Source organism: Monodon monoceros, unplaced genomic scaffold (assembly GCF_005190385.1).
Source record: "Monodon monoceros isolate NGI ecotype Baffin Bay Population unplaced genomic scaffold, NGI_Narwhal_1 Super_Scaffold_1, whole genome shotgun sequence".
In the NCBI taxonomy this organism is placed as follows: domain Eukaryota; kingdom Metazoa; phylum Chordata; class Mammalia; order Artiodactyla; family Monodontidae; genus Monodon; species Monodon monoceros.
Window position 1 is genome coordinate 77,983,641 of NW_021703765.1, and position 26,333 is coordinate 78,009,973.

Genomic DNA, 26,333 nt, shown 5'->3' on the forward strand with positions numbered 1-26,333 from the left:
TCTTTAATGGCTGCATATACCACTGAGGAAATACCCTGTGCTTTACTTACCTGATCCCCCACTGCTAGATACTTAGATTGTTTCTAGTTTGTCACTGTTGGAAACAACGATAAAGAGATAGCTTGTATATAAAATTTTGCCCCCATTCTGGACATTTCCTTTGACCCCCAAAAGTAGAGCTCCTAAGTTAGTGTTAACCACATTCATTTCCTTCCCAGAGGACTGCTAATTGCTCTCTGCTTAGCCTTCACTCTTGTCAGGGGCACGGGGGGGATAACCTGGCACTCTTCCTCTTGTTGAACTCTTCACAGACCCTTCACAGGAAACCCCCAACTATGCAAAGGTTTCCCTCTATGATGTTGCCTTTTTAATTTCTTTGCTGCCTTGTTTCTGACCCCACAGTGGGAGAGCACTGTACAGGGAGTCAGGAGACCTGGGTTCTCCTTTGGTCTCTGAATAACTGTGAGTATGTCTCCTCCTCTTTGGCTTCAGTTTTCCTGTTCAGTGGGAGAGTTAGATTAAACTGTTTCTCATGATTCTTTTCCCCCCAATACTGTGTCTCATCTATATGTGTAAGCCCTATCTAGCACACAGTAGGCACTTAATAAATGTTTGGGACCCGTTTCATGGAAGACAGTTTTTCCATGGACTGGCCGGGGGATGGGGGTGGGGGGATGGTTCAGGCCAGCGATGGGGAGCCATGCGGAGCGGGGATGAAGCTTCGCTCGCTCACCCGCTGCTCACCTCCTGCTGTGCGCGGCCCGGGTCCTAACAGGCCGTGGGCTGGTACCAGTCCACGTCCCGGGGGTTGGGGACCCCTGGTGTACACAGTAAGGGCTCAGCAGATTATATGGGTGGAGCAGTGTAGGCTCCCAGCAGGGTAAGCCCCTCTCTACCCTTTCCAGGGACGGGGAAGGGGAGGGATCTTGGGGAACTCCTGGCTTCCAGCAGCAATCAGAGGCTTGGGAATCGGGCATTTGCTCCGAGTCGCCACCATGGGGCAGCAGACAATGTAAAATGGAGTGGGAGTGCTGAAGCCAGCATCTAGTTCTAAGTCAGCTGTGGTCTACACTGTGTTGTACTACCTCATGCTGGGTGCAGGGATGTGACTAGGTCCCTGGCTGCAAGAATCCCCCAGGCTGGTGGGAGGGACAGCCACATCAGCAGAGTCATTTGCAACATGAATAAATGCAACAATGGAGACATAATAATGATAATGTAATGAGGACAGCTAACTTTTCAGGGGCACCTTCTACATACTAGACCCCAGTTGAGTGCTTGCCAGGCCTGATCTCATTTGATCCTCACACAACCTTAAGAAGGGAGTACAAATACTGTGTCCATTTTAAAGATGAGAAAATGAAGGCACAGAAAGGCTAAGCAATTTGCCCATGGTCACACGGTTAATAAATAGCAGAGACAAAATTTGCAGCCAGGTCACTCTGGCTCCAATGCACCAAACAATACAGGTCATTATGGGGGATCCAAGGAGGGGTGGTATCCAATCCACCTGGATGGGGATGAGGGGCTTCCTGGAGATGACTTCCGAGTTGAGTTGTAAAGTATAAGCAGGAGTTGGCCAGATGAAAAGTGGCTGGGGTGAGGATGGCATTAGGGTCACAGGGAACAGGAATGAGAATAAGCATGACTATAAACAGTTCATGTGAGAGGCACGGAGGGGTCAGGAGGAGTCTGAAGACTATAATAGGGCCTGTAGGCCTTGTTGGAGACTTGGGATTTTATCTGAGGGTAATGGGGAGCCATGGAAGGATTTCGAATAGTGATATGACCATGTGTGTCCTCTAGAAAGATCCCTCTGGCCTCTGGGTGGAGAATGAGCCAGAGCATGGCCTAGAATGTCACTGGCAAGACCAGTAAATAGGCTACTGCAATAGTCCCAGCAAGTGATGGTGGTGGCTCACTAGGCTGGTGGCAGTTGGGGTGGGGATGGACAAGCTTGAAAGAAGCACTCAGAAGTTAAGTGACCCCTGGATGGGGTAAGGGTTAGGGTTAGGGTTAGCGTTAGGGTTAGGGTTGTTGGAATTTCCAGGAGTGGATTAACTCATCTAGGAAGAGTAAGAAAGTCAGAGGGCCTGGGGTGGAGCTCTGGGGGAACCCCACGTTTGAGGGGGTTGATGAAGAAAGTGCACTGTGATAGGCTAAATAATGGTCCCCCAAAGATATCCATGTCCCAATCCCTGGGACCTGTGAACATGTTACCTCACATGGCAAAAGGGAGTTTGCAGATGTGATTAGAGTTAAGAATTTTGAGATGAGGAGATTATCCTGGATTATCTGGGTGGACCCCACATAATCACAATGGTGCTTATAAGAGGGAGGCAGAAAGATGAGAGAGAGACAGAGACAGAGACTAAAGATGCTATGATGCTAAGATGAAGGAAGAGGCCAGGAGGCAAAGAATCTGGGCGCCCTCTAGAAGCTGAAAAAGGCAAGGAAACAGATTTTCCCCTAGAGCCTCCAGAAAGAACGCAGCTGTAGCCCAGTGAGGCTGACTTTCGACTTCCGACTTCCAGAACTGTAGGATGATAAATTTATGCTGTTTTTAACCACTGAGCTCTGAGTGTAGCACCCACTGGGGAAGCGTAGGAGGCATGGTTTGAGAGGTGGGAGGAAGCCAGGGGAACAGTGTCTCACTGGGAACTAGAAAGTAAGGTGCAAGAAGGAAGGTGAGACCGATGGTCGGGGGTGAGGCTCAGGCCTCTGTGCTTGACAAGCTCCTGTGTGAATACTGGTCACTGTGCCTCCTGAAAGTTGAGGACATTTGGACAACCCAGACCAGGAATGCCAACAGAACTCCGGAGTGAGGGCAACGTTCTGTGGGCGTGCTGCCCAACATGGCCACCACTCGTCACCTGTGCGACGTGGCTACTGCGGCTGAAGAACTGAGGTTTTAATTTCACTTAATTTTAGTTAATTTAAATGGATATAACCATACGTGGCTTGTAGCTCCATACCGGATAGGACCTGGCACTTTCCAGGCCTAGACCTCACTTGGCTGCAGGTCTGGAAAGAGGCAAAGAGGTTCTGACCTGCTTGGAATCCCCTCTGGAGTGGATGAAGGTGGACAAGGGCTTGCCTCCTGCTCAGAGCAGGCCCTGGAGGCCTCGGGCCTCAGCTGCTGTGGGGTCACACTCACCCCCCTTCTGCGACTCGATCTCCTTCTTGGCCTGCTCCAGGATGCTCTTGATGGCGTCATCCGAGCCGGTCTCTGGTGTGCGGATTCTCGGGGTGATACTGCCTGGGGGAGGAAAGGAGGCATCTGCTGTGGGGACCTGCATGTTGGGGATCAGTCCCTGGAGCTGGGCAGGGTGACAGCCTGGTGCCCTCCTCTGAGGGCCAGACCGTATGTGTGGCGGGACCATCACTTTGCTAGTCTGTGTGACAAACTGTGGACCTACAAGTGATTCTAGCTTGAAATAATAATAACAACAACAAAACCCACTGACGGAAGCCACCATCAAAGCTAACAGTTCTCAAGAACTTACTACATGCTTTATGCTCATTTAACCTCCGCCATGAGGCTGACAGATGGGGAAACTGAGGCACAGAGCAGCTAAAGTGGATTGCCTGAGGTCACTCAGTAGATGAATGGCAGATCTGGACACAAACTCAGGTGTTTGTGAGGTCAAAACTTGGGCCCTTCACATGGATTACCCTAAAAACTGAGTCTGGCAAGGTTGGCAGTCACCCAGGCTGTCGTACAGATGGGTAAACTGAGGCTTGGAGGTACTCAGCGGGTATCTGCCAAGGCAGCCCCTGGGGCCCAGACTTTTCCCACCGTTATCAGCCTGAACGGCGTCACAGCGGCCAGAGGGGGAAACTGAGGCACAGAAAGGCAGAGTCACTTGCCCCGAGTCACACGGCTGTGAGGTGGCAGACCCAAGGCTCTGAACCCCGAGCTGTGCTCTCAGACCCCAGCCAGCCCCATGCCCTGGGCTGGGTCGTGGAGACCAGATCTGAGCCTGTGCGCTGCAGATGGGCCCTCGGCCGGCACTTACCTCGTTGCCGCACCTGGATGGTCCTCAGAGCCAGCACATTCTGCTCGTCCGACAGGAACTGCTTCATCTTGATGAAGGGCTCCTTGCCCTTCACCGTGAGCTTGCGCCAGGGCTTGGGCCGGGCCAGGATCTCGCTGACTGAGCCCTGGGACAGGCCCAACACGTAGTGGCCAAACACCCGCTGCCCGATGTTGTGTTTGAGCAGCTGCTCCTTCACCTGGAATGCGATCTCCGCCGTGTCCAGCTGCTCCTCCTCTGCCCCGGCCCCCGCTGTGGCCACGCCGCCGCCACTGCCCTCCGCTGGCTCAGGGCCCCCGGGCGGCTCAGGGCCAGGGGCTGGGGTGGCAGGGGCCGTGGGCGGCTTGGCGCCATAGAAGGCCGGGGGGAACACCAGCAGGCCTCCCGCCTCCCCCTTGAAGGCAGCCGGGGGCATCATGTGCTTGGACAGCAGCGTGTCCCCTGCCAATCTCTCCCCTGAAGCCAGGCTGGGGAAGGGGGACAGCGAGAAAGTCCGAGGGCCATCAGGGCCGAGGCCAGGGCCCAGCAAGGGCTGCCCTGGGCTGGGGGACAGGGGGTCTTCGGACCCTGGTGGCGGTGGGAGCTGTGGAGGGGATGGGTAGGACTGCTCCGTGCCCAGAGAATCCTTGATGGCAACATCCTCTGAAGGGTCTTCCTCTAGAACACCAAGGCAGACAGACAGAGGAAGAGAGGAGAGACAGAGAAAGAGAGAGAGATGGATAGTGATGGGGAGAGACAGAGACAGAGACAGGGAGAGAAATCACAGAGAGACACAGAGATAGGAAAACAGAAGTAACATGGGAGAGACAGAGACAGGCAGAGGCGGAGAGACAGAGACAGGCAGAGGCAGAGAGACAGAGACAGACAGAGACAGTGAAGGACAGAAAGCAACAGAAGGACAAAGAGATAGAAAGAGGGAGACAGAGAAACACATACAAAGAGACAGAAATTTGGAGGGAGAGGAAGGGGGCACAGGGCAGGAGGGAGTGGGGACAAGTGCTATAGGCGTCTGGCGGCGTGAGGCGCCAACACTGGCTGTTTCTGCCACACACACTCCCTGCCCCCTTCTCTGATCCCCATCCTTCAAGGCTCGGGCCAAATGCTAGTTCTGGGGAGCCCCCCTCCCACCATCAAGCACATCAACTGAGCACTCGTTATGGGCCCAGCACCTTGCCCTGGAAGGATTAACCCCCATCCCAGAGCAGGACAGCCCACTTCCTGGGTGCTCGCCCTGCACCCCTTGTCTATGCGTTTGTATTTCCCATGCTGCTAACTTACTCCACCCGCACAGGGCCCATTACCGCCCCCATCTCACAGATGAGGAAATGGAGGCAGCACACAGAAAGTGTCGGCTGGGGCCACATGGCTGAAAGGTCATGAAGCCACTGTGTGAGGAGAAGAGGCGATGTGGGGGAGACAGGCGTGTCTGCAGGCCGTGCCCAGGGGTCTGCTGTAGGGGGTGCGGTGTGAATGCCCTCCTTGTCCCGTGACCTCTTCTACTGCTCTCGAAGGCTAGGGCATAAGCAAGCCCTTCGGGGGACCTCAGGAGGCCCTGAGTGAGCTGTGTGTCCCTGAGTGTGGGCGTGGATGTGGGTGGCACCCTGTGGGACAGCTGCCTGCTGGCTTAGCTGTGGATGGCGCCCAGCTCAGCCCCTGGCACCCAGGAGGCACTCAATCAACATGCCTGCCTTTTATCCATCATCCTCCGGCCCATGTGGAAGGCAGTGGTCTGAGGGCATGGAGGAGGCCAGAGACCCACGGGCAGCTCCCACCCCCGCCCCTCAGTCCCAAGAGCACCCCTCCTCCCCTACCAGGGCTGGCCAAAAGACCAGGCTTTTCTAGAAGGAATTTCTGCGCAGGGAAGAATGCCTCCTTTGCCATGAGCAGGGAGTCTTCGGGCTTTGCCATGCCCTGAGGAGACAAGAAGCAGGGCTGAGAGGGCATGGCTGGTACAAGGCTCTCAGGGGCAGCCTGCCCTGTGGGGAAAGTGGCGGGGACACTCACCTGGGGGAGGCTGCAGGTGTTGGAGGCCAGCTTCATTGCTTTGAGGATGCTGCCAGAGAAAGTGGAGAGAGTGTGAGGCCAGCCAGTTCCCCAGGCCGGGGGAGAGGCACTACGACCTGCTATCTTCCCTGATTGACAGCAAGGACCCCAGCCCCCAGGACCCCATGTAACACGGGACTCAATGGACAACAGGCCTTAAATAGTGGGCTTGTGAACTGGTCTGCTGTCACCTGAAGGAGTGTGGCTTGAGCTCATCTGATTAAGGCATCATCCCCCTGCCCAGTTACAGCACCAGCAAGGCTATGTTTTCCCACAGGCAGCTCTTGATGACAAAGGTCCGGGCATGACACCCAAGGTGCCAGTGGAGAGTTGACAAGGGTAACACAAAGCGGGGTCTGGTGGGAGGGAGGAAGATGGTGAACTTTGCCGAGGGCCCCTTGCTATCTTCCCAGGCAGCCCCCAGTCAGGCAAGAGGGCTTGGCGGGGGGGGGGGTCTATGGAGCCCCGCCCCACACAGTACCTCAGCTCTGTTTTAATTTCTTCATAGTCAGACTGTGCCTGGAGCTTCTCTTCCAGCTTCTAGAAGAACAAAGATGGTGAGGCTGGTCCACGTCCTTCTGCCTGGGGACTCCCCGCCCATCTCCCATCTGCCCACCTCCTCCCCAAGACCTACTTCGATGGCCTCCGACTTGGCCATGAGCTGCCGCTCTAGGTCTGCAATCTGGTTGGCGGAGGTCTCCTCCAGCTCCTGCAGAGAGTTCTGGAGGTGCCGCACATCCTTCAGCAGCCGCAGGATCTCCCGATCCTTGGAGGCCAGGGCAGCCTCAAGCCGAGGGCCCGAGCACAGAGCGAAGTTCACCTTATCCTGGGCACAAACAGGGGCTTGGAGGGGCCGGGAGGTGTGGGGCAGGGGGCTGCAGAGCTGCTGTGCTCCCTGGGGTGACTCAGCCCCTCTTACAGGTCTGTGGCTTTCCCCTTACCACTTCTAAGCCTTTGCTCAGGCTGGTCCCACCTGCCTGGATGTCTTTCCCTCTCTTCTTGAAAAGAAATAAGGAGGGAGAAAGAGTGGTCAGAGAAAGTATTTTGGAGGAAGCTATGTCTAAACTGTGATGAAGTTCAAGAACAAGTTAGTGATTTGGAAAGTTGCTTGGCAGCCTCTGCTAAAGGTGAAAATTCGGTGCCCTAAGTCCTGGTGGAATATATGCAGGAGAAATGTGGGCACTTGTGCACCAAGACACAGGATGTGAACGTTCACAGCAGCCCTCTCTGTAATAGCTCCAAACCTGAAACCCCCCAGAGGCCTACCCACCAGAAAGTGGACAGATTGTGGAATACTCACACAACAGAATACTAGACAGCAACAAAAACGAATAATCTACATTTACTTGCAACACAGTATGATGACTCTGCCAGATATATCATAGAGCCAAAGAAGCCAGACACCAAAGTGTACGCGTGATTCTATTAAGATCAGACATCAAAACAGGCAAAACCCATCTGTGCTGTTAGAAGTCAGGGGGAGTGGCACCTGGATGGGGTCATGAGGGAGGCTTCCGGGTGCTAGAATGTTTTATTGTTTTTTTTTAATATTTATTTATTTATTCATTCATTCATTTATTTATGGCTGCGTTGGGTCTTCATTGCACGCGGGCTTTCTGTAGTTGCGGTGAGCGGGGGCTACTCTTCGTTGCGGTGCGCGGGCTTCTCATTGTGGTGGTTTCTCTTGTGGAGCACAGGCTCTAGGTGCACGGGCTTCAGTAGTTGTGGCACACGGGCTCAGTAGTTGTGGCTCAAGGGCTCTAGAGCACAGGCTCAGTAGTTGTGGTGCACAGGCTTAGTTGCTCTGCGGCATGTGGGATCTTCCCGGACCAGGGCTTGAACCCGTGTTCCCTGCATTGGCAGGCGGATTCTTAACCACTGTGCCACCAGGGAAGTCCCTAGAATGTTTTATTGTTGATCTGGATGCTGGTTATGGTCTGTGTTCACTTTGAAAAATTCCAAATGTTGTACACTTATGATATGCACGTTTTCCCTTGTGGATGTTATACTTCAATAACACATTTATTAAAAAGGAACAAAAAGAGCCCGCATGCCGCCAACTACAGAGCCCACGCGCTCTGGAGCCCACGTGCCACAACTAGAGAGAATGAAGAGCCCGCACACCACAGTGAAAGATCCCACATGCCGCAACTAAGACCTGACACAGCCAAAACCAAAATAAATAAATATTTTTTTAAAAAAAGAAAAAAAGGAACAAAAAAGAACTAGTCAGTTGGGTGAGGAAGTGGTAGTTATAGGATGTTCCTGGCTGAGAGAACAGCAAAGGTTTGGGTTTCTAAATCGGGCCCAGGTCCCACTCCCGGCAGCAACAGACCCACAGGATTAGACCTGAGACCTTGCAGCCATGAGACACGTTAGGGTGATTCCTTCCTCATCCTAATTTGCCACCAGCCCCAAGCCCCACAGCTTCTCCGGGTTTTAGGAAATGGCCCCTTTGTCCTGGTTGAAGATGAAGAGGTTTCTCTTTGAGGGGACGTGAAGTCAGGCTGCCCTTGAGCTCAGTTACAAATGAATCTCAGCAGCATTACATAGAAAAAAACCCAAAGAACAACTGACCACTACCAACCCCAGCTATTCTTCTATGGAGCTAAATGCCAATTAAAACAGGAAGCGGATGCCATTAACACATTAAATTAATTAGCATCGAGCACCACTGTTGTGCCCAGAAAAGCTCATCCCCCGGCCCAACCCAGCAAAGTTCCTCATGGCTGATTACCACAGGCATTTGCTGGCTTCCACGGGGGTTAATTAAGAACCACTGGCAAATTCTCTCTGAGGCATCCTCATGAGCGCTCTTGCTCTCAGTCTTTCTTGTGTTCATTCTCTATGTCGTGCAGACATCAGGCACGTTGATACATACACACTGCCTCCTGGGACACAGGCACAGGTGCACACACCTACGGACACACACTGACACATGTACCTGTGGGGATACTCATGCTGAGAAGCACACGCACGGAAATGCATAGGCACCAAAGAGACGTGTCACCATCACACACACAGATGTGTATGTGCTCAGAGGCCACATGCTCACGTGGGCAAAAACACCCTGGACATACCCCAAACACACTAGTAATAGTAACACTGCATTAAATATTTACTGAGCGTAGACTATAAACCAAGCACCATGTAATCCTCTCAAAAACCCTATAAGGCAGGTCCTATTTATACAGATGAGGAAACTGAGGCACAGTTAGGTTAAGGATACAGTTATTTGCCCAAAGGTCACAAACAGACACACATACACAGTAACACATGTTTAGAGAGACTCATTCCAATATTTAAACAGAAAGACAGATACAGACACAGGTCTATGTATCAGGGTGTCAGGTGAAATGAAAATTATGCCAGCCACTTCAGGTTCATGAATGGAGACTGCAAATCACCCTGGAGCAGACCTGTTATTATGTAAGCAATCATGAATTTCATTCCTTGATATCTGGAAAGAAATCTGGAAAGAAGGTGGACCAATTTACATAAGGAAGCCAGGCTTTCTGGGAGAGGAACAATGAAGACTCTTATTACATGACAGAAGGGTAGGTTGGGGTGGGCCTGATTAAAATCCCTTGGCAGGGGCTTCCCTGGTGGCGCAGTGGTTGAGAGTCCGCCTGCCGATGCAGGGGACACGGGTTCGTGCCCCAGTCTGGGAGGATCCCACATGCCGCGGAGCGGCTGGGCCCGTGAGCCATGACCGTGCCTGCGCGTCCGGAGCCTGTGCTCCGAAACGGGAGAGGCCACAACAGTGAGAGGCCCGCATACCGCAAAAAAAAAAAAAAAAAAAAAATCCCTTGGCAGGAAATGTCCCCAGGACCCAAAGGGGCACCAACCTGGAGGAATGAGAAAGATGTACTGACTAACTGGCTTAACACAGGAACCTCAGGGTTGATGACTAAAGATTGGTTCTTTGTAACATGTGGCTGGTTGGGAAACCTCATTAGAATCACCCTGATACATTTTAGGAACCCTTGGCTGATATGAGTGTCAACCTCAGCTCTCGGTAAGCAGCTCCACTGCTGTCTGGGAGGGACTGAGAACCAGTGGGGCATCCCTGTAGCAGTCCCCGCACATCTTCCAAGCAGTGTGAGACCAGTGGTCAACAGCAACACCTGGTGGCAGCCACCAAAACTGCATGGCTGCTCTACTGATCAAACTCACCCTCCTACCCACTCTTGCTAGGCATCTGGCAACTAAAATGATCCTCTTTGGCCTGACTAAATTCCAAAGTATATGGAATCAAGGTATGTGGAAGCTTGAGCTTGAAAAGTTAAAAGAGCTGTGCTGTTTTTGACCCTCAGCTGGTGAAGCAAGTCACAGTGATTATGTTTAACTACACACTGACCTTGGCAATTAAAATGCTATGCCCACAGTATGCACACAGAGACCCACACCCATTCATGTGCACAATTTCACACAAATGCGCAGGGTCCACCCACAAAATGTCACCCACATATTCAAACCCACAAACCTGGCCTTTCCCAACCTTTCCCCGTGGCTCCTCCACCATCCTTACCCCACTGGGTCCCTGAGGAGAGCAGCAGGCCAGGCGGATGGAGCTGTTGACAGAGGCAAGTTGTTCCCGAAGACTTTCCACCTCCCGCTGGGCAGCCTCGGCTCGCTGGGAAGGAAAGTGGGGCAAGTGTGGTTAAGAGGTGAGCGGGGCCACACTGGATCCCACCCTGGCCCTCCACTGCTTCCCTGCACCGTCTCAGGCAGCAGCTGGGAAGGCAGGTCTGAGGGCCTGGGGTCCTCCTTTCTGGGTCCTGGACCCTTGAGTTGGCTCTTGGTTTCCCTGGTGTGTATCCAAGAGGAGCTGGAACATTCCCTCTTCACTAGGGCAGGAAGGGAGATGCTGTCTTGATGGAACTGGCAATTTTTCCCACGTTCCCAGGCCACTTCTGTCTGCCAAGTAAACTTCAGGCCTGGCTAGTCAAAAGGCCACAGTTTGTCCCCAGCTCCTGTGCCATATGGTGTCTGCAGAGGTGGCTCACAAGCTGTTGCAGGCCCCTGGGCAAGTTACTTCCCCACTCTGAGTCTTAGTTTTCCTTTTGTGAAATGGGGGCAATGAAACTGTAGAGGAGTGTTGAAATACATCTAAAATCAGAATGCCACAGTTTACTAAACTGAATCTTAACTCTTCAAAAATTTCTAAGAAAAAGCTTGGAAGGAAGCATCCAAATGTTAACAATGTAGACTTGTGGCCTGGAGAGAAATCTGTACTTTGTCTCTCTTTCTGGTTGTATGACCTTGGGCAAGAATCTTCATATCCTTGGCCTCAGTTTCCCTGTCCGTAAAATGGGCATCATAAGAGCAACTATCTCATAGGGTTGTTCTGCAAGTAAGTAATTTGGTAAAATACAACTCATTAGGTATCTCATCTTGATGCCTGACACATACAAATGTGTCAATAACTGGTTTACTTTATTAACAACAACAGGGTGTATGGGATCTTGAACTATGGAAAATTAAAAGAGTTGCAATTGTATCTTGACCTCCAGCTGGTGATGCAGGTCATAGCAATTAAGTTTAACTTACACACTGACCTTAGCAATCAGGATGCTGTGCCCACTACATGCGCACAGAGATCCACACACTTCCGCGCGCACATTTCATTGATTTATGTTTTAACTGATTTGTTTGTTTATTAGTATCCTGCCTTGTTCCAGGAATGGTTTGAGTTAGGAGTCAGTTTTGTTTTGGGAAAGGTTTTGGGTGTGTGGGGTTGTAGAGAAAACATTTTTATGTTTCCACAAAGGGCATACTGAGCAAATGTGACTGAAACTTGGGATCTGGGCTAAAAGACAAGCCTTGGAGTTAATACATGACTGATTAGCTAGTGAGAACTCCAGAAAGATTCACCTCCTGGGAGATGTCTGTTGACATTTCAAGGGGGGATGAGACCCAGACCGTGGAGACACCCCCTGGGTTGTAAAGCTGCGTTTAAAGCTACTAGTCTTATCTTCCCCTGGAGAGTATTTATATTCCAAATGCTAGAAACCCAGGATCCTTGCCCTTCTGTTCATCATGATACTTCGGAGTAGATTTCTCTCCCTTTCTCAGAAGGTCCCTCTACTATACTATACAACCACCCAGATTCATATTTGGTTGGTTCCTTGCCTACAGCACAAACTCTGGTGCATGCAGGAGGATATCTGGTTCTCGTCTTGTCACCCCAGGGGAAGAACTGGGGCAAACTGGCATGGTTTTTACTATACAAGTAATAATGATCTGCTCTGCTCCAGAATCCTCTTGTTCACATTTAGGATAGTATTAATAAATACAGATATTAAAGACTAATATGATGACATTTACTTTTTTCTCAGTACTCTACAATGAGCAGGTTTTAGTTTTATACTCAGGAAAAAATAAACATTATTAAAAATGCTTCCTATTCAAACTACTCTAGGATCGCTCTTCTTAAGCCCACTTGATTGGCAGAGATCCAAAAGTTTGACGACACACAGTGCTGGTGAGGCTATTGGGAAACAGGCCCTCTCAGGCCTTGCTGGAGGGAGTGCGTACTGGCACAACCCCATGCAAGGCAGTTTGGTCACATTTGCCAAATTATAAACACACAGCTCTTTCACCCAACGGTTCCACTTCTAGGAATTTGCCCTATACAGTGGCTTGGGTATGTATCAAATGATATCTGTACAAGGTTATTCACTGCAGTATGGAGGATGATGGTAAAATACTGGAAATACCATAAACATTCATCAATAGGGTATGAGTTAGACCAGAGGTTGGCAAACTGCAACCTGCTGCCTGTTTATGTAAATAAAGTTTTACTGGAACACAGCCATGCCCATTCGTTTCCATATCGTCTATGCTTCACTCTACCACTGCAAAGTTGAATAGTTGTGACAGTGACTTGCAAGGCCGAAAATATTTACTCTCTGGTCCTGTATAGAAAGTTTGCCTTCCCCTGGGTTAGACGATGGTGCGTCCATGTAGTGCAACACAACGCAGCTGTGAAACAGAAGGAACTGCTTTATATACAGATACGGAACAAGCTCTAAGACACATACACGGAAAAAGTAAGGTTCAGGAGGGTGTACATAGTATTAATAATTATTATTTTTTTTAAAGTTGCTAATTATTCTCTTAAGGATATGCATACCAAGGTTGTGATGATTTCTTTCTTTTATTTATTTATTTTTGGTCACACGGCATGTGGGATCTTAGTTCCCCAACCAGGGATTGAACCTGGGCCCTCTGCTTTGGAAGCGTGGAGTCTTAACCACTGGACTGCCAGGGAAGCCCCTCATTTTTGTTTTAGAAAGGGGTAAAAGTAGATATTCATGGGCTTGTGAAGGGATCTCTGGGAGGAGACCCCAGACACTGTAACAGAGGTTGCTAGGGAGAGGGGAACTGGGGGCAAGTTCAGGGAGGGGAGATGGAGTTTCCCGGCTATGCCCTAATGTACCTTTTTCAGTTTTGAACTAAGTAAATGGATTACCTATTCAAAAAATTAACCTAAAACACGTTATTTTTTCCAACCTTCCTCTGCAGGAGGGAGCACCCTGTCCTTAGGCTGGCATAGCCAGGCATCCGGGTCTTTGCCTCTGCTGTGCCCTCTGCCTGGAATGCCATTCCTCAAGAGAACGGCGCCTGGGCTTTAGAACCCAGCTGCAAAGTGTCCTCCTAGGAGGCCTCCCTCAACCACCCCCAGGGAAATGACCACTTGCCCTGTCACACTGCTGGCCCCTCCTGGTCATGCCCCTGGCTGCTGGTGTTGCAGGGGACCGGGGAGAGATACAGTAGGTCCGCAGGACTCCAGACCAGACCCTTATGGCCACATCTTATCTCCTTTCAAAGTCCTGCCCAACTTTGTCCTGCAGATGGCAACACATCTGAAGCCAGAGGAAGGCAGGACATGGGAACCCCATTTATAAATGTGAAAACTGAGACTCGGAGAGGCTGAAGGACTTACAAGGACCCGGGCTGGGGCTAGGATATGGGGCCCCCAGGGAAGGTTAGGGTCCACACAGTGCCTGCCTGGTGATCGAGTGAGGAGGTTGGTGGAGACCCCAGGTGGGGATGGAGGGAGAAAAGCAGCCCCAGGCTTGTCCCTCGTCACCGCCCTCGGTTCTATGGAACATAGCTCCTCACTCAGTCTGGTTGAGAGAGACCCATGTCCCAGCTTAGCCTGGGGATGGGCCTGGGATCTCTGGTCACTGCTCTGCCTTCCTCCCACGGGGAAGGGCACTCGTCATGCTCTGCAGGCTACTTCCTGGACTTTACCACGGCCGTCCCGTGCCTGGAATCCATCCCTCTACAGTCTCAAGTTACTTGTCAGGTCTCAGCTCCACGACCCTTCCTGTGGGATGTCTTCCCTGACCCCTGAGTCTGGGTCTGGTGCCCCTTCCCCAACCATTGCTGCCTGCATCACCCTATTTCTGAGTGTTCTGTCTGTACCCCACCCTCCTTCCTCTGGGAACTCAGGGGCTGGGTCCCAGACAGCTCCCAGCCCCAGCACTCAGCATGGCATGTAGTTCAATTAATACCGATTGAGCTCAGCTCCCTCCTCTCCGCCTGGCCCGAGACCCCCGCCCCGGGGAGAATGAGCCCCCAGCACACGTCTCCTCACCTGATTAGCTTTCTCCAGGTTGGTCATGATCAGGCCGACTTCATCTGCCCTGAGACAGAAAGACGAGGCCCTGAGGAAGGGATTCTGGCAGCCACCAGTGCCCCCGCCATTCCTGAAACCCCCCAGCCCCTGCCAACCGAAGGGTCTCGCAATGGAGGCCTCGAGAAGGCTGCCTTCCATCCTTCCTACTGGAGAGAAACCAAGCTGGGGGGGCGGGGAAAGAATCCAGGCTGGGGGGAAATGAAAATGGGGCCTTAGCACTGGACCCCTTCCAGGCAGCCTGGCCTCCCATCTCCCCCAGGGCTCCACTCTCTGAAGGTGCCACAGAGCTACACCTCTCAGCCTTTGCCTCTGCTATGCTTTCCACCTGGATGCCTTCCTCAAGAGAACAGGGCCTGAGCTTTAAACCCAGCTGCAGAGTGTTCTCCTAGGAGGCCTCCCTCAACTACCCTCATTTATTTTGCTGCATCACCACCCCCTTAGGTTGACAGCGCCTAAAGGATCGGGACAGGCCTCATCCACCTCGGCTGCCCCTTTGCCTAGCAAGGGGTGGGGCCACAAGGGGCCTGCAGGGAGCATTTGGTGACTGAACGCCACACATGTGCTACACGCATGTTCCAGTTCAAGGCTTTCTTTGCATAAGCTGTTCCCACTGCCCAGAGCACCTTTCCAAGCATTCTTCATGTGGCCATCTCCTTCCCATCTTTGAGATCTCATTCTGAAGGTCATCTCCTCAGGGAAGTCCTCCCTGACTACCTGGATAATAGGACACACCCCTCCATGTTATTCTCTCTTGCTGCTCCTGTTTTTTCCCTTCATGGCATTTACCATGTGGCCACAACAGTGTCAGGCATACAAGTAAGTGCTCAACAGTGTCTGTGAATGAAAGACTTTATTCCTGTCCATCAGCTAGTGTCTGTCTCCTCTCCTTGACTGAGGACAGGCCCATGTTCTGGTGTTTCCTCCAGGGACCCAGCATAGCACTGGGTAAACAGTAGGTGCTAAATAAGTGTTTGTGGATTAAGTTATATCTTAAAGCCTGAAGAAATGTTGAGTCCAAAGTAATTTAAGTTAATGACACTTGGCCCTAAGGGTTGGACTGTGAAGCTGGGGAGTGGGGACAGCCCCTGGAGGCTGGGGCAAGGCAGAGGCCCATGACCAGCAGAGTCCGCTTAGCTGGAAACCCAGAATGTCCTTTATAGCTTGTGCTACATGGATGGCACCACAAATAAATGCTGAACAGCTGTGAGCCTATGCGGGTGTGGAGCAGAGAGTACTTAATTAAATGGGTGTCTCAGGTAGAATCCGAGGGAGAATATCAGAAAGAGGAGGCATGTCTAGAGGGTGAGAGGCAGGAGGCGTGTCTGGGAGGGTCAGAGGGAGGAGGCATGTCTGGGAGGGTCTGAGGGAGGAGGCATGTCTGGGAAGGTCAGAGGGAGGAGGCCTGTCTGGAGGGTAGGAGGGAGGAGGCATGTCTGGGAAGGTCAGAGGGAGGAGGCGTGTCTGGGAAGGTCAGAGGGAGGAGGCCTGTCTGGAGGGTAGGAGGGAGGAGGCGTGTCTGGGAAGGTCAGAGGGAGGAGGCGTGTCAGGGAGGGTCAGAGGGAGGAGGCGTGTCTGGGAAGGTCAGAGGTAGGAGGCGCGTCTGGGAGGGTCAGAGGGAGGTGGCATGTCTGGGAGGGTCAGAGGGAGGAGGCGTGTTTCGGAGGGTCAAAGGGAGGAGGCGTGTCTGGGAAGGTCAGATGTAGGAGGCGAGTCTCGGAAGGTCAGAGGTAGGAGGCCTGTCTGTGAAGGTCAGAGGGAGGAGGCGCGTCTGGGAAGGTCAGAGAGAGGAGGCGTGTCTGGGAAGGTCAGAGGGAGGTGGTATGTCTGTGAAGGTCAGAGGGAGGAGGCGTGTCTGTGAAGGTCAGAGGGAGGAGGCATGTCTGGGAGGGTCACAGGGAGGAGGTGTGTCTGGGAGGGTCAGAGGCAGGAGGCATGTCTGGGAGGGTCAGAGGGAAGAGGCGTGTCTGTGAAGGTCAGAGGGAGGAGGCATGTCTGGGAGGGTCAGAGGCAGGAGGCGTGTCTGGGAGGGTCAGAGGGAGGAGGCGTGTCTGGGAGGGTCAGAGGCAGGAGGCGTGTCTGGGAGGGTCAGAGGGAGGAGGCGTGTCTGGGAGGGTCAGAGGCAGGAGGCACACCTCAGCATGGCATTCACTTACTTGGATGCCGCCTCCTCATCGTATTTCCGCCGCAGCTCCAGCAGCTCTGTCTGCGTGGCCTTCAACGCTGGGAAAAATTAAAGTGCCGGAGTAAGGCCCTCCACCTCCAGGGAGGTGGAACCTGCTCCCCTCCTCTGGGGCCCGTAAGGCAGAATGAAGCTTGGGGTAGTGAGGAAAGACTTTTCTCTCAGAACTGGTGACAAGCAGTGAGTTTCCTGCCCCTAGAAGGGCTTCGAGCTGGAGGGAGGGCTGTGGCATAGCCAGGGTGGGGAGGGCAGATGACATGATTCTCTATGAGTCTATGAAGCTCAGGGGACCCAGGTAAGTGGAGGGGGCAGTCTGTCCCGGGACCTGGCGTATGAGCCCCCTAACACCTTTAAGGTCACCGCAGGACCTGGGTGGGGTCGTCCGTGCATGAGCTCACCCACCCTGAGGCCCAGCCCTGGAAGTGAGGGGACGGGAGGGGCAACGAAGTCAACAGATACATGTATATTACAGCAAATGAGGGATTTCTCATAAAGTTCCAGATTTCTGATTTCTCTAGCAAAATGGAAGGGACTGGCTATACTGGGCAGTGCCTGGCTGGGGCTCAGCAGTGGCCACCTCTTTAGATCAGCCTGGGTTCTCCAGTATGACCCACACCCCACCCTTCCCTATTGCATATCCTAATCCAGCCAGCTTGGCTGCATGCCCGGCCCCTGTAGGCACTGCATTTGCCACCCCGGATTGAATTCTATCTCAAACCCTCTCTCCACAGTAGTACGACCCCCGGGACTGGGGCTCTGATCCCTGCTGGGTAATGTAGGTCTTTCCTCTCCCTTCCCAAACTCCTTTCTTGCCGTCCTGATTCTAGAACCCCCGACCCTGTGTTCAGTGTCGCTGCCCCCTCCCACTCCCCCTGGGCCTCCTGGTCTGACTGGCTGGGGCGCTGCACGAGGGCAGGGGACATGTGCCAGATACACACCTGAATGTAGGACCTTGATCTTCTCCTCGGCTTCCCCCAGTCTGGCTGCCAAAGTGAAGGCCTGTACTTCCTGAAGGCCCCTGTGAAAAGACCTGCTGTGTGGACCGGCCCATCCTGGCTTCCTGTCCCCACTCCCACTCCCTGTAAAATCTGCACCTCCGTCTTTTTAATGAGTCCTTAAACATGACACTCAGGCACTTGGCTGCCCTGCTGTTTTGCTGACTGTGTGGCCTCCATTAGAGCTGGTGCCCAGTTAAGGTTCTGTAGCAGCCAGTGACCTTGCCTCTCTGGGCCTCAATTTCCTCATGTATAAAATGGGTTTCTGATGGAGTCTGCCTCAGAGAGTGTTGTGAAGCACGTTCAATGTGGTGCCCAGCACCCAGAGTTCCCTCAGTATCACTGGTAACTATTATTGTCCCCTTGAGAGGCACTTTTTTTCCTTTTTCTGTGGCCGGAGTTTGGGAAGCCCCCCCAGCCCACTGTGGTCTAACTTGGGTGTGATGCAAGCATCCCAGCAGAGAAGGAGGACCCCTAGCTATGCTGGGGGAGGGTTTATGCAAAGCCTGAGCCTTACCTTGGCTGGCTCAGTGACTCTAGGGAAGAAGCCCTGTTTACCTTGATCTTATCCTGCCCCCTCCCCCTCGCTCACTCCATTCCAGCCACACTCCCCTCACACATCGGGCACATTTCCTACCTCAGGGCCTTTGCACTGATTGTTCCCTCTGTCCCTATATACCTGCAAGGCTCCCTCACCTCCTTACGGCTTTGCTCACCTTCTCAGTGAGGCCTCCTCCAACACTCTATTTAAAACTTCAGCCCCCGGGGACTTCCCTGGTGGCGCAGTGGTTAAGAATCCTCCTGCCAATGCAGGGTACATGGGTTCGAGCCCTGGTCCAGGAAGATCCCACATACTGCGGAGCAACTAAGCCTGTGCACCACAACTGCTGAGGCTGTGTGCCACAACTACTGAAGCCTGCACGCCTAGAGCCCGTGTTCCGCAACAAGAGAAGCCTCCGCACCACAACAAAGAGTAGCCCCCGCTCTCCGCAACTAGAGAAAGCGTGCGTGCAGCAACAAAGACCCAACGCAGCCAAAAATAAATAAAATTAAAAAATAAAAAACCAAAAACTTCAGCCCCCATCTTATCCTCTTCCTCTTCTGCTTTATCTGTCGTCACAATGCTTATCATGTAGCACACCACTTATTTATCGTTTTTGTTTGTGTTTTCCTCACTAGAAAGTAAACTCCAGGAGGGCAGAGAGTTTTGTCCACTTTGTTCATTGCTGTTCCCTAGGACAGTGGCTGGCACACAGTAGGTGGCTGCATAAATATGTGGAATGAAAAAATAAGTGAATGACAGGATAAATGTAACAATCATCATAAAATTGTCCTAGAAAGGCCCTAAGAATGCATATTTTATCACCACTGCACCAATTGTAAAGGCAAACATTTACTGACATGTGCTTCTCCCTGTGAGCACTGAGCTGAGCATATACAGGTGTCATTTCATTTCATTCTTATGGCAGACTAGGAGTTGACACTGCCTGTGACAGTTGGTGTTAATACGTCCATTTGGCTGGGCTATAGTACCCAGTTATTCAGTCATACACTAATACATGTACTGCTGTGAAGGCATTCTGTAGGTGGGGTTAACATCTACAATCAGTGGATGTTAACTAAAGGAAAATATTCGCAATAACACAGGTGGGCTTCATTCAGTCAGTTGAAGGTCTTAAGAACAAAACTGAGGAAGAAGAAATTCTGCCTCAAGATGGCAGCACTTACGCCCACCTGACAGTTTCCAGCCTGCTGGCCAGCTCGACCAATTCAGACTGGCCAGCCTCAATCGTGTGAGTTAAGTCCTTGAAATACAACCTTTTTTTTTAAAAAAAAAATTTATTTATTTGGCTATGTTGGGTCTTTGCTGCAGCACGCGGGCTCTTAGTTGCGGCATGTGGGATCTAGTTCCCTGACCAGAGATTGAACCCAGGTTCCCTGCATTGGGAGCGTGGAATCTTAACCACTGGACCACCAGGGAAGTCCCAAAATACAACTCTTAGTTAAAAAAAAATTCTACTGGTTGTTCCTCTGGGGGACCCTGGCTAATATACCACCATTAGCCCCATTTCTAGATGGGGAAACTGAGGCTCAGTGAGGTGATGTGACCTGCCCAGGGCTGGCCACTGAGCTGCTGACGTGTGGCTTGAACCCAGACCTGCATCTCCCTCTCCAACCTGCATCTGGATTCCCAAAGGGTCCTGGGCAGGGGTGACTTTCCAGGTCCCCCCTCCCAGACAGGTGGAGCAGCGGGAGCCTGCCTGTCCTTCCCCCACTCACTTTTGTTTCTCTGCCTCATTTCTCTGCAGCAAAGTTTCTGTCAGGAGGGCTTTGCTGGGAATGCCTGGGAGGCGGCTCCCGTCAGTCAGCGTGGGCGCAGCCGGCGACGTCCCCTCTCTCTGTTCTGGAGGGAGAAAAAGAGGGAAAACCGCCCATTGCTGAGAGTGGTGTGACAGCCAGAGCTGCTTTCTGCAAACCAGATCGATCAACAGTGCTGGGAGAAGAATCAATTTCCCAAACTCAGCGTTGGAGAGAGCGCAGCTGTCAGGACCTGTTGTCACTGCGATCAGCTGGGTTGAGCCTTCGCGAGTGCCTGCACAGGAAAGTCAAACTCCATCGTGCCGGCCTCAGACAGCACACCCAGAGGCTTCCTTTGCCCTCTCAGACCTGTTCCTGCCTCCTTGGCCTTCTGTATGATTAAGAAAAATCATGGTAAAATATACATAACATAAAATTCACCATTTTAACCATTTTAAAGTGCACAATTTAGTGATACGTAGTATAGTCAAAATACTGTGCAACCATTATCAGTAATTCCAGAACACTGGCATCACCCCAAAAGGAAACCTGTCCCCATTAAGCAGTCACTCCCCACTCCCTTCCCTAGCCCCCGGCAACCACTGTTCTGCTTTCTGTCGCTACGGATTTGTGTATTTTGGATATCTCAGCACTGGAATCATAACACCTATCCTTTTGTGACTTGATTCTTTCACTTAGCATGTTTTTGAGGTTCATCAAGGTTGGACCATGTGTCAGTACTTCATTCTTTTTTATGGCTGAATAATATTCCATTTCATGGTTATACCATATTTTGTTTTTTCCCTTTCATCCATTAATGGACATTTGGATTATTCCCACAATTTGGCTACTGTGAACAGTGCTGCTATAAACATTTGTGTACAAGTTTTGTTTGAGCACCTGTTTTCAATTCTTTAGGGTATATCCCTAGGAATGGAATGGTTGGGTCACAGGGTAACTCCAGATTTAACTTACTGAGGAGTCACCACACTGTTTTCCCTTCCCCAAAATTGATGGCACACATTCAGATGCTCAGTCATTGCCCCTTACCTGCAGGTGCCCTGGGGCAGGGCCCACGTCAGGTCCATCTTTACAGGCCCTGTGGCAGTTCATTTGGGGATCAGTGTGCGCCTTTGGCACCGAACTTATGGAGAGAGAGTTGCTCAGGGGCCAGCCATTGAAGGTGAGTGGCTCAAGAGTTCCAAAATTTGTTCTCCCAACCTTGGGTCCAAGTGACTCAGTTAAATCCTGTCCTAGTTTTTAAGTTTCTACTGTGATCCTGGCACAGGAGGGTGAGTGTAGAGGTGGGCGGTTTGTAGAGAGAGCCCCTCTACTCTAGAGGCTAGTACAGCAGTCAGCTTATAATACACACATGCACGCACACACACACACGTGCACACACGTACTGGGTACGTTCCAGGTGCCTAGGCCACAACAGTGAACAAAAAGGCAAGTTTTGACCATTATGATGCAGAATAACAAGTGTCCTCAAGGAGAAACACAGCCCAGGACCAAGGTCAAAAACTTCTGTTCTGATTCCCCACTTGGCCACCTGTGGCTTCTGTGACTCAGTTTCCTCATCTGTAAAATGAGGTCAATGACACCTCAGAAGATTGATGCCAGGAGACAGTGAGATGCTGTGTGAAAGGCACACTGCACAGAGCAAATGCTCTCAAGAGGCAATTTCCACAACTACTATTATTCTTACAGAAGGAAGTTTGAACCTCAGAGGGACCTCAGAGGAAGGAGTGACAATTTTGCTGGGGAACCTCAGAGGCTTCACGGAGGTGTGTACATATGAGCAGGGGCTGAAGAACTGCCAAGTCCTGGCTTGTCAGTGTGGTTGGAATCGTATTCCAGGTGCAGGACCAGAGTTGGCAAAGTGCTGTTATTTTAGTCACTGTAAATCTTCCCCAGAAGACCCTGCCTAGGGCCAGGCTTACATCAGGTGCTCTCTATGTAATGTGGGGAGGGGGAAGGGAGGAGGTTGTGAAATGGGGGACTGTGAGAGAGTGGTTGTTTCCTGAGAAAAGACTTTGTGTCATGCTTTCATTTGACAGGCCTCAGCCCATTTTATCTTCACTACGTGCCAAATCTGGCCCACTACCTGTTTTGTCAATAAAGTATTATTGAAACAAAGCCATGCCTACTCATTTACATACTATCCATGGCTGCTTTCACCCAGAGTTAAGTAGTTGTGACAGAAACTACATGACCTGCAATACCTGCGATAATTGCTTTCTGGCCCTTTTCAGAAAAAGCTTGCTGACATCTGAGGTAAATCCTACTCATTCGTTCATTAAACAAGAATCCCTTCACCTGACTCCCCCAATTCTCTGCTCAATTTTTTCCCCAAAGTCTTTCTCACCAACTGACACACTATATATTTTACTAACATTTATTGACACTCAGTCCCTCCCTCTAGAAGGTCAGCATGATGAGAGCAGAGATTTTTGTCTGTTTTGTTCCTGGCTGTGTCCCCAGTGCCTACGACAGTGCCTGCAGGTCAATGAACATCCAAAACTTGGACGGTTACCAATGGCTTTCACCTGCTATTTGCTCCTCCCTATGGTAACCTCCTACCTCACCTTCCAAAGGTAACCACCATGCTGAATTTTGTTCACCATTCTCTTGCTTTTAAACATTTTTATCACAACATATGTACACCCAAACACTATTATTTTTAGCTTTGCTAGTTTCTTAACTTGTCTCATTTGGGGCTGAGACAGTGCTGTGTTCACTACATCCTATTTCCCTTTCCTCCTGGGCACACAGCCAGACTACATTTTCCAGCCTCCTTTGCAGCAGGGATGTGGCCAAAGTGATGTGCGCCACTCCCACAACCTCGGTGTGATCCTCCACATTCTTTCTCTGCCTGTTGGCTGGGTGTCAACATTCACTGTGACTCTGGATGTCGAGGATTGACGATGACAGGACTACCACAGCCTGGGTCCCTGAATGACTGCGTGGAGTGTCCCCTGCAACTTCCCCTCCCTTCAAATATATTAACCCTCTGAGATTTGAGGTTGGTCTGTCTCAGCAGAAGTGCACCTTAACCCATCCCACATCTAAAATTATGATGGAGTTGAGTTCCCTGCCCTCCTTCCCCCACAAGGGTGGCCGAGTTTGGCTGCCAAAGATCCACAGCCCATTTGTTTATTATGGACATCCTGTGAAAACCTTATCAGTACCTTTGGGGCCGAGGAGCTCAGGGTGTCTCTTCCACGAACTGTGGAGCTCTCGCCGCGGCTGCCCGCTGGGGTCGAAGCTGGGGGACTGCAGTCTGTCGTCTGGGCTGCGTGAAGCCTCAAACACAGGCACGGGGTCTGCACAGAGAGAGGAGGACAGGGGTGGTGGGAGCCCTGGGGGCCAGGGGGTGCCCCGGCTGAGGCCACAGGGCCAGGGAGCTTGGGTGGGAAGAACCATCCATAGGAGCCATCTGGAATCGCTCTGGTGGCTTAGGGGAGCAACGTGGACTTTCTGCTTTATGAGGGAGCAGATCTCCGGGCACCTGCTCTGGAGAGCATGTGCCATCCCCATGGGTGTGGCTGTCCTGCCCAGCTGGGAATAATAATTATCATAATAACTTCATTTTCCTGATTCTATATGCCATCTGTGGTGGCCATGAGATTGTGTCCTGCACACCACCGACCACAGGGAACATCACTTAGCAAGGACCCTAGCAGGCACACTCTGAAATCCATCAGTTCAAACCTAGCCTTCTCATGGGACTTCCCAGACAAGGCCTGCAGGCAGCAAGGATAGAGGTAGGCCTGCTCCTGGGGGACACAAAACTGCTCTGAGGGCTGAGGACCGGCCCGTGGCCTTCCCCAGTGCTTCCTTCCTTAGGCTATAATGTGGTCTGGATGCTTTCACCCAGTTCCCCACCTCTCCTAGCTCCCTCCCTATTTTCCTTCACCCGTTGTCATCTTTGCACATATAACCCTTGGGGTGCTTTTCAATGGATCTGGGCCAACACACCATCATTTGTGACACTTGTGGCCGATTAAATAATAGTTTTTCTGGGGGCGAGATATACAGCTGGATATAAAATGTCTCCGTATTTCCCAATAGCTAAATTGAGGACTCCAGGTCCTTCCACCTGCAATTCTGTCCCCCCTCCCACCCTGTCACCTAGCAAGCACTTCCTCTTCCTTCAGATCTAGAATCCAACACCTCTTCTTCCAGCAACTCCCCACCTGGGGCAGGAGGTTTGGTGTAGCATCTTCCATGTTACAAAGCCAGTCCCTGGGAATAGGTTCCCACGATGCACCCAGCATCCCCTGGAGGCTGGCCTGGATCTAACTTGTTTTCACATATGAGGAAACTGCTCAGAGAAGCCAGGTGACTTGCTGAAGAGCAGAGGAGAGACTCAAGTCTGGGTCTCTTTCTCTGATGCCACAAAGACTTCCTGTCTCAGTGGTGTGGATATTTCGACCCCAGTAGCTGCAGGTAGGTAGGTGTTCATGGGGTCCCAAGAAAGCCAGGGCCTCCTCGCTTCAGACCAAGGGGGCTGGTCTGGTCCACATTTTTTCTAATGCCCCAGAGCCCTCTCTCTTCCTGGTCCCTCCTTTGGGATCTCCCACCAGCATCTGCTTGGCCATTGTTCTCTGCTGGTGTGGACCCTGGAGTCAGATGTCCCTGGTCCTGGTCTAATCTTAGGATTGCTGTGTGACCCTGGTACATGGCGCTACCTCTCTGTGCCTCACAATAAAAGTACCGACCTCGTGAGCCTGTGATGAAGATTCACGTAAAGTGCTCAACACGGTGCCTGGCACTTGGTCAGCTCAGGACAAATGGAAGCCCTCACTATTATTCCTGCCCTTCTGAGTGCAAGCCACACTGACCTTCTTCTCTCAGTCCCTCAAACGCACCCCAGAGACTTTGTACGGGAGGCAGCCTCTGCCAGGAACACCCTGCCCTCCCCTATCCCTTTCAGCTAGTTAATGCTTACTCATCTTAGCAACTCAAATGCCAATTCTTCCAGGAAGCCTTCCTTGACCAGTTGGTCTTCTAGTATGAGCTCTCCCAGCTGCCTGCACCTTTCCTTCACAGCACTCACTGTACTTCCAATTTTCATTGATTTGCAAGTGCACCTAATTAATACCCGCTGGACTGCAAACTCCACAACAAGGCAGGGCTGGGACTGCATCTGTTCTTGCTCCTCCACTGGACCCCTTGTGGGGTGAATGAAGCCTGACCCACAGTCCAACCCAATAAATATCTGCTGATGGAAGAAATGGGGCAGAGCCTATACTTGGGGACCTTCAGGTCCGGCTGGAACAAGGCTACCTCTGCATTTTATCCCTCCTCTCCCGCCTGTTTGTTTAGGCGGTGGGAGGCTCAGACAATGGGTGTTTGTGTCGAGGTAAGCAGGTGCACGGGAACGCTGCTGCTGGCTTTCCTCTGTCAGCACTCCCCCATGCCCCATCATTAGGCAGGGGCTGCTCAGCAGGGTATGCCATTATGTCTCCCCGGGCTGATGTAATTATACATTGACATAATTAACCCAGCAAGCGCATTAGGCAGGCCAGCTAAAAATTCATCTATAATTATTTGTTGTGTGCATGCTAATGAGTCCATCTGCACTGCCTTTGTACAACACGGACAAATTAATTTACAAGTCTGGATTTTTTAATAAGTTAAGGGAAACGCTTCCTATTGTGTCCTGGTTTTTGAGAAAGGAAGAAAAAGGCGACAAGCGCTTGCCGGGGTCAGGGAGGTTAGATAAACACGGGAGGCTGCAGCTGAGAGCGGCATGGAGGGCTCGCTCTGGTTCCAGGGAGGTGGGAAAGATCCAGCTCATGGCTCAGGGGCCGGCTGGCTAGGAGCCTGTCCAAGCCAAAAGATGACGCTCGGGTGAAAAAGGAAGTCATTCACCCCATTCCCAGGGATCAGAAATTGACGTTTGTTGTGCGCGGAGGCACTGCGGTCCCCTTGCTGCCCTCGGCCTCTTTGTCCAGGGGAAGCTGACTGCAGGTGGCCTCCTGGACAGACTGGAGGAGGTGGGTGGCGAGTGGACACTCAGTACGGGGTCAGCGGGTTCCAAGGCTCTCTTTGCCTTCATTTGCCAGTACAGGGTAGAACATAGTGGTTAAACTCTCAGAACACGAAGTCCAGCGCTGGTCTCA

The 26,333-nt window shown here is 51.7% G+C and overlaps 1 protein-coding gene across 8 annotated transcripts in view; it reads right to left on the reverse strand.

Moving 5' to 3' along the window:
* Positions 1 to 26,333, reverse strand: part of CUX2 (cut like homeobox 2) — a 262,660-nt gene that overhangs the window by 18,611 nt on the left and 217,716 nt on the right. For 6 of the 8 annotated variants that reach the window (XR_003792989.1, XM_029219252.1, XM_029219271.1 and 3 more), the window contains 12 exons: positions 23,394 to 23,528; positions 20,185 to 20,308; positions 17,848 to 17,927; positions 16,884 to 16,950; positions 14,689 to 14,737; positions 10,612 to 10,716; positions 6,715 to 6,906; positions 6,562 to 6,620; positions 6,042 to 6,090; positions 5,849 to 5,969; positions 4,020 to 4,694; positions 3,158 to 3,259 (listed from right to left, as the gene is read on the reverse strand). Coding sequence is in view for 7 of the 8 variants with exons in the window: in XM_029219252.1 (XP_029075085.1) it covers positions 3,158 to 3,259; positions 4,020 to 4,694; positions 5,849 to 5,969; positions 6,042 to 6,090; positions 6,562 to 6,620; positions 6,715 to 6,906; positions 10,612 to 10,716; positions 14,689 to 14,737; positions 16,884 to 16,950; positions 17,848 to 17,927; positions 20,185 to 20,308; positions 23,394 to 23,528 (1,758 nt within the window). In the remaining variant the exon portion in view is untranslated. The remainder of the gene's footprint in view (positions 1 to 3,157; positions 3,260 to 4,019; positions 4,695 to 5,848; positions 5,970 to 6,041; positions 6,091 to 6,561; positions 6,621 to 6,714; positions 6,907 to 10,611; positions 10,717 to 14,688; positions 14,738 to 16,883; positions 16,951 to 17,847; positions 17,928 to 20,184; positions 20,309 to 23,393; positions 23,529 to 26,333) is intronic. The other 2 variants (XM_029219254.1, XM_029219263.1) reach the window with 2 other exon arrangements.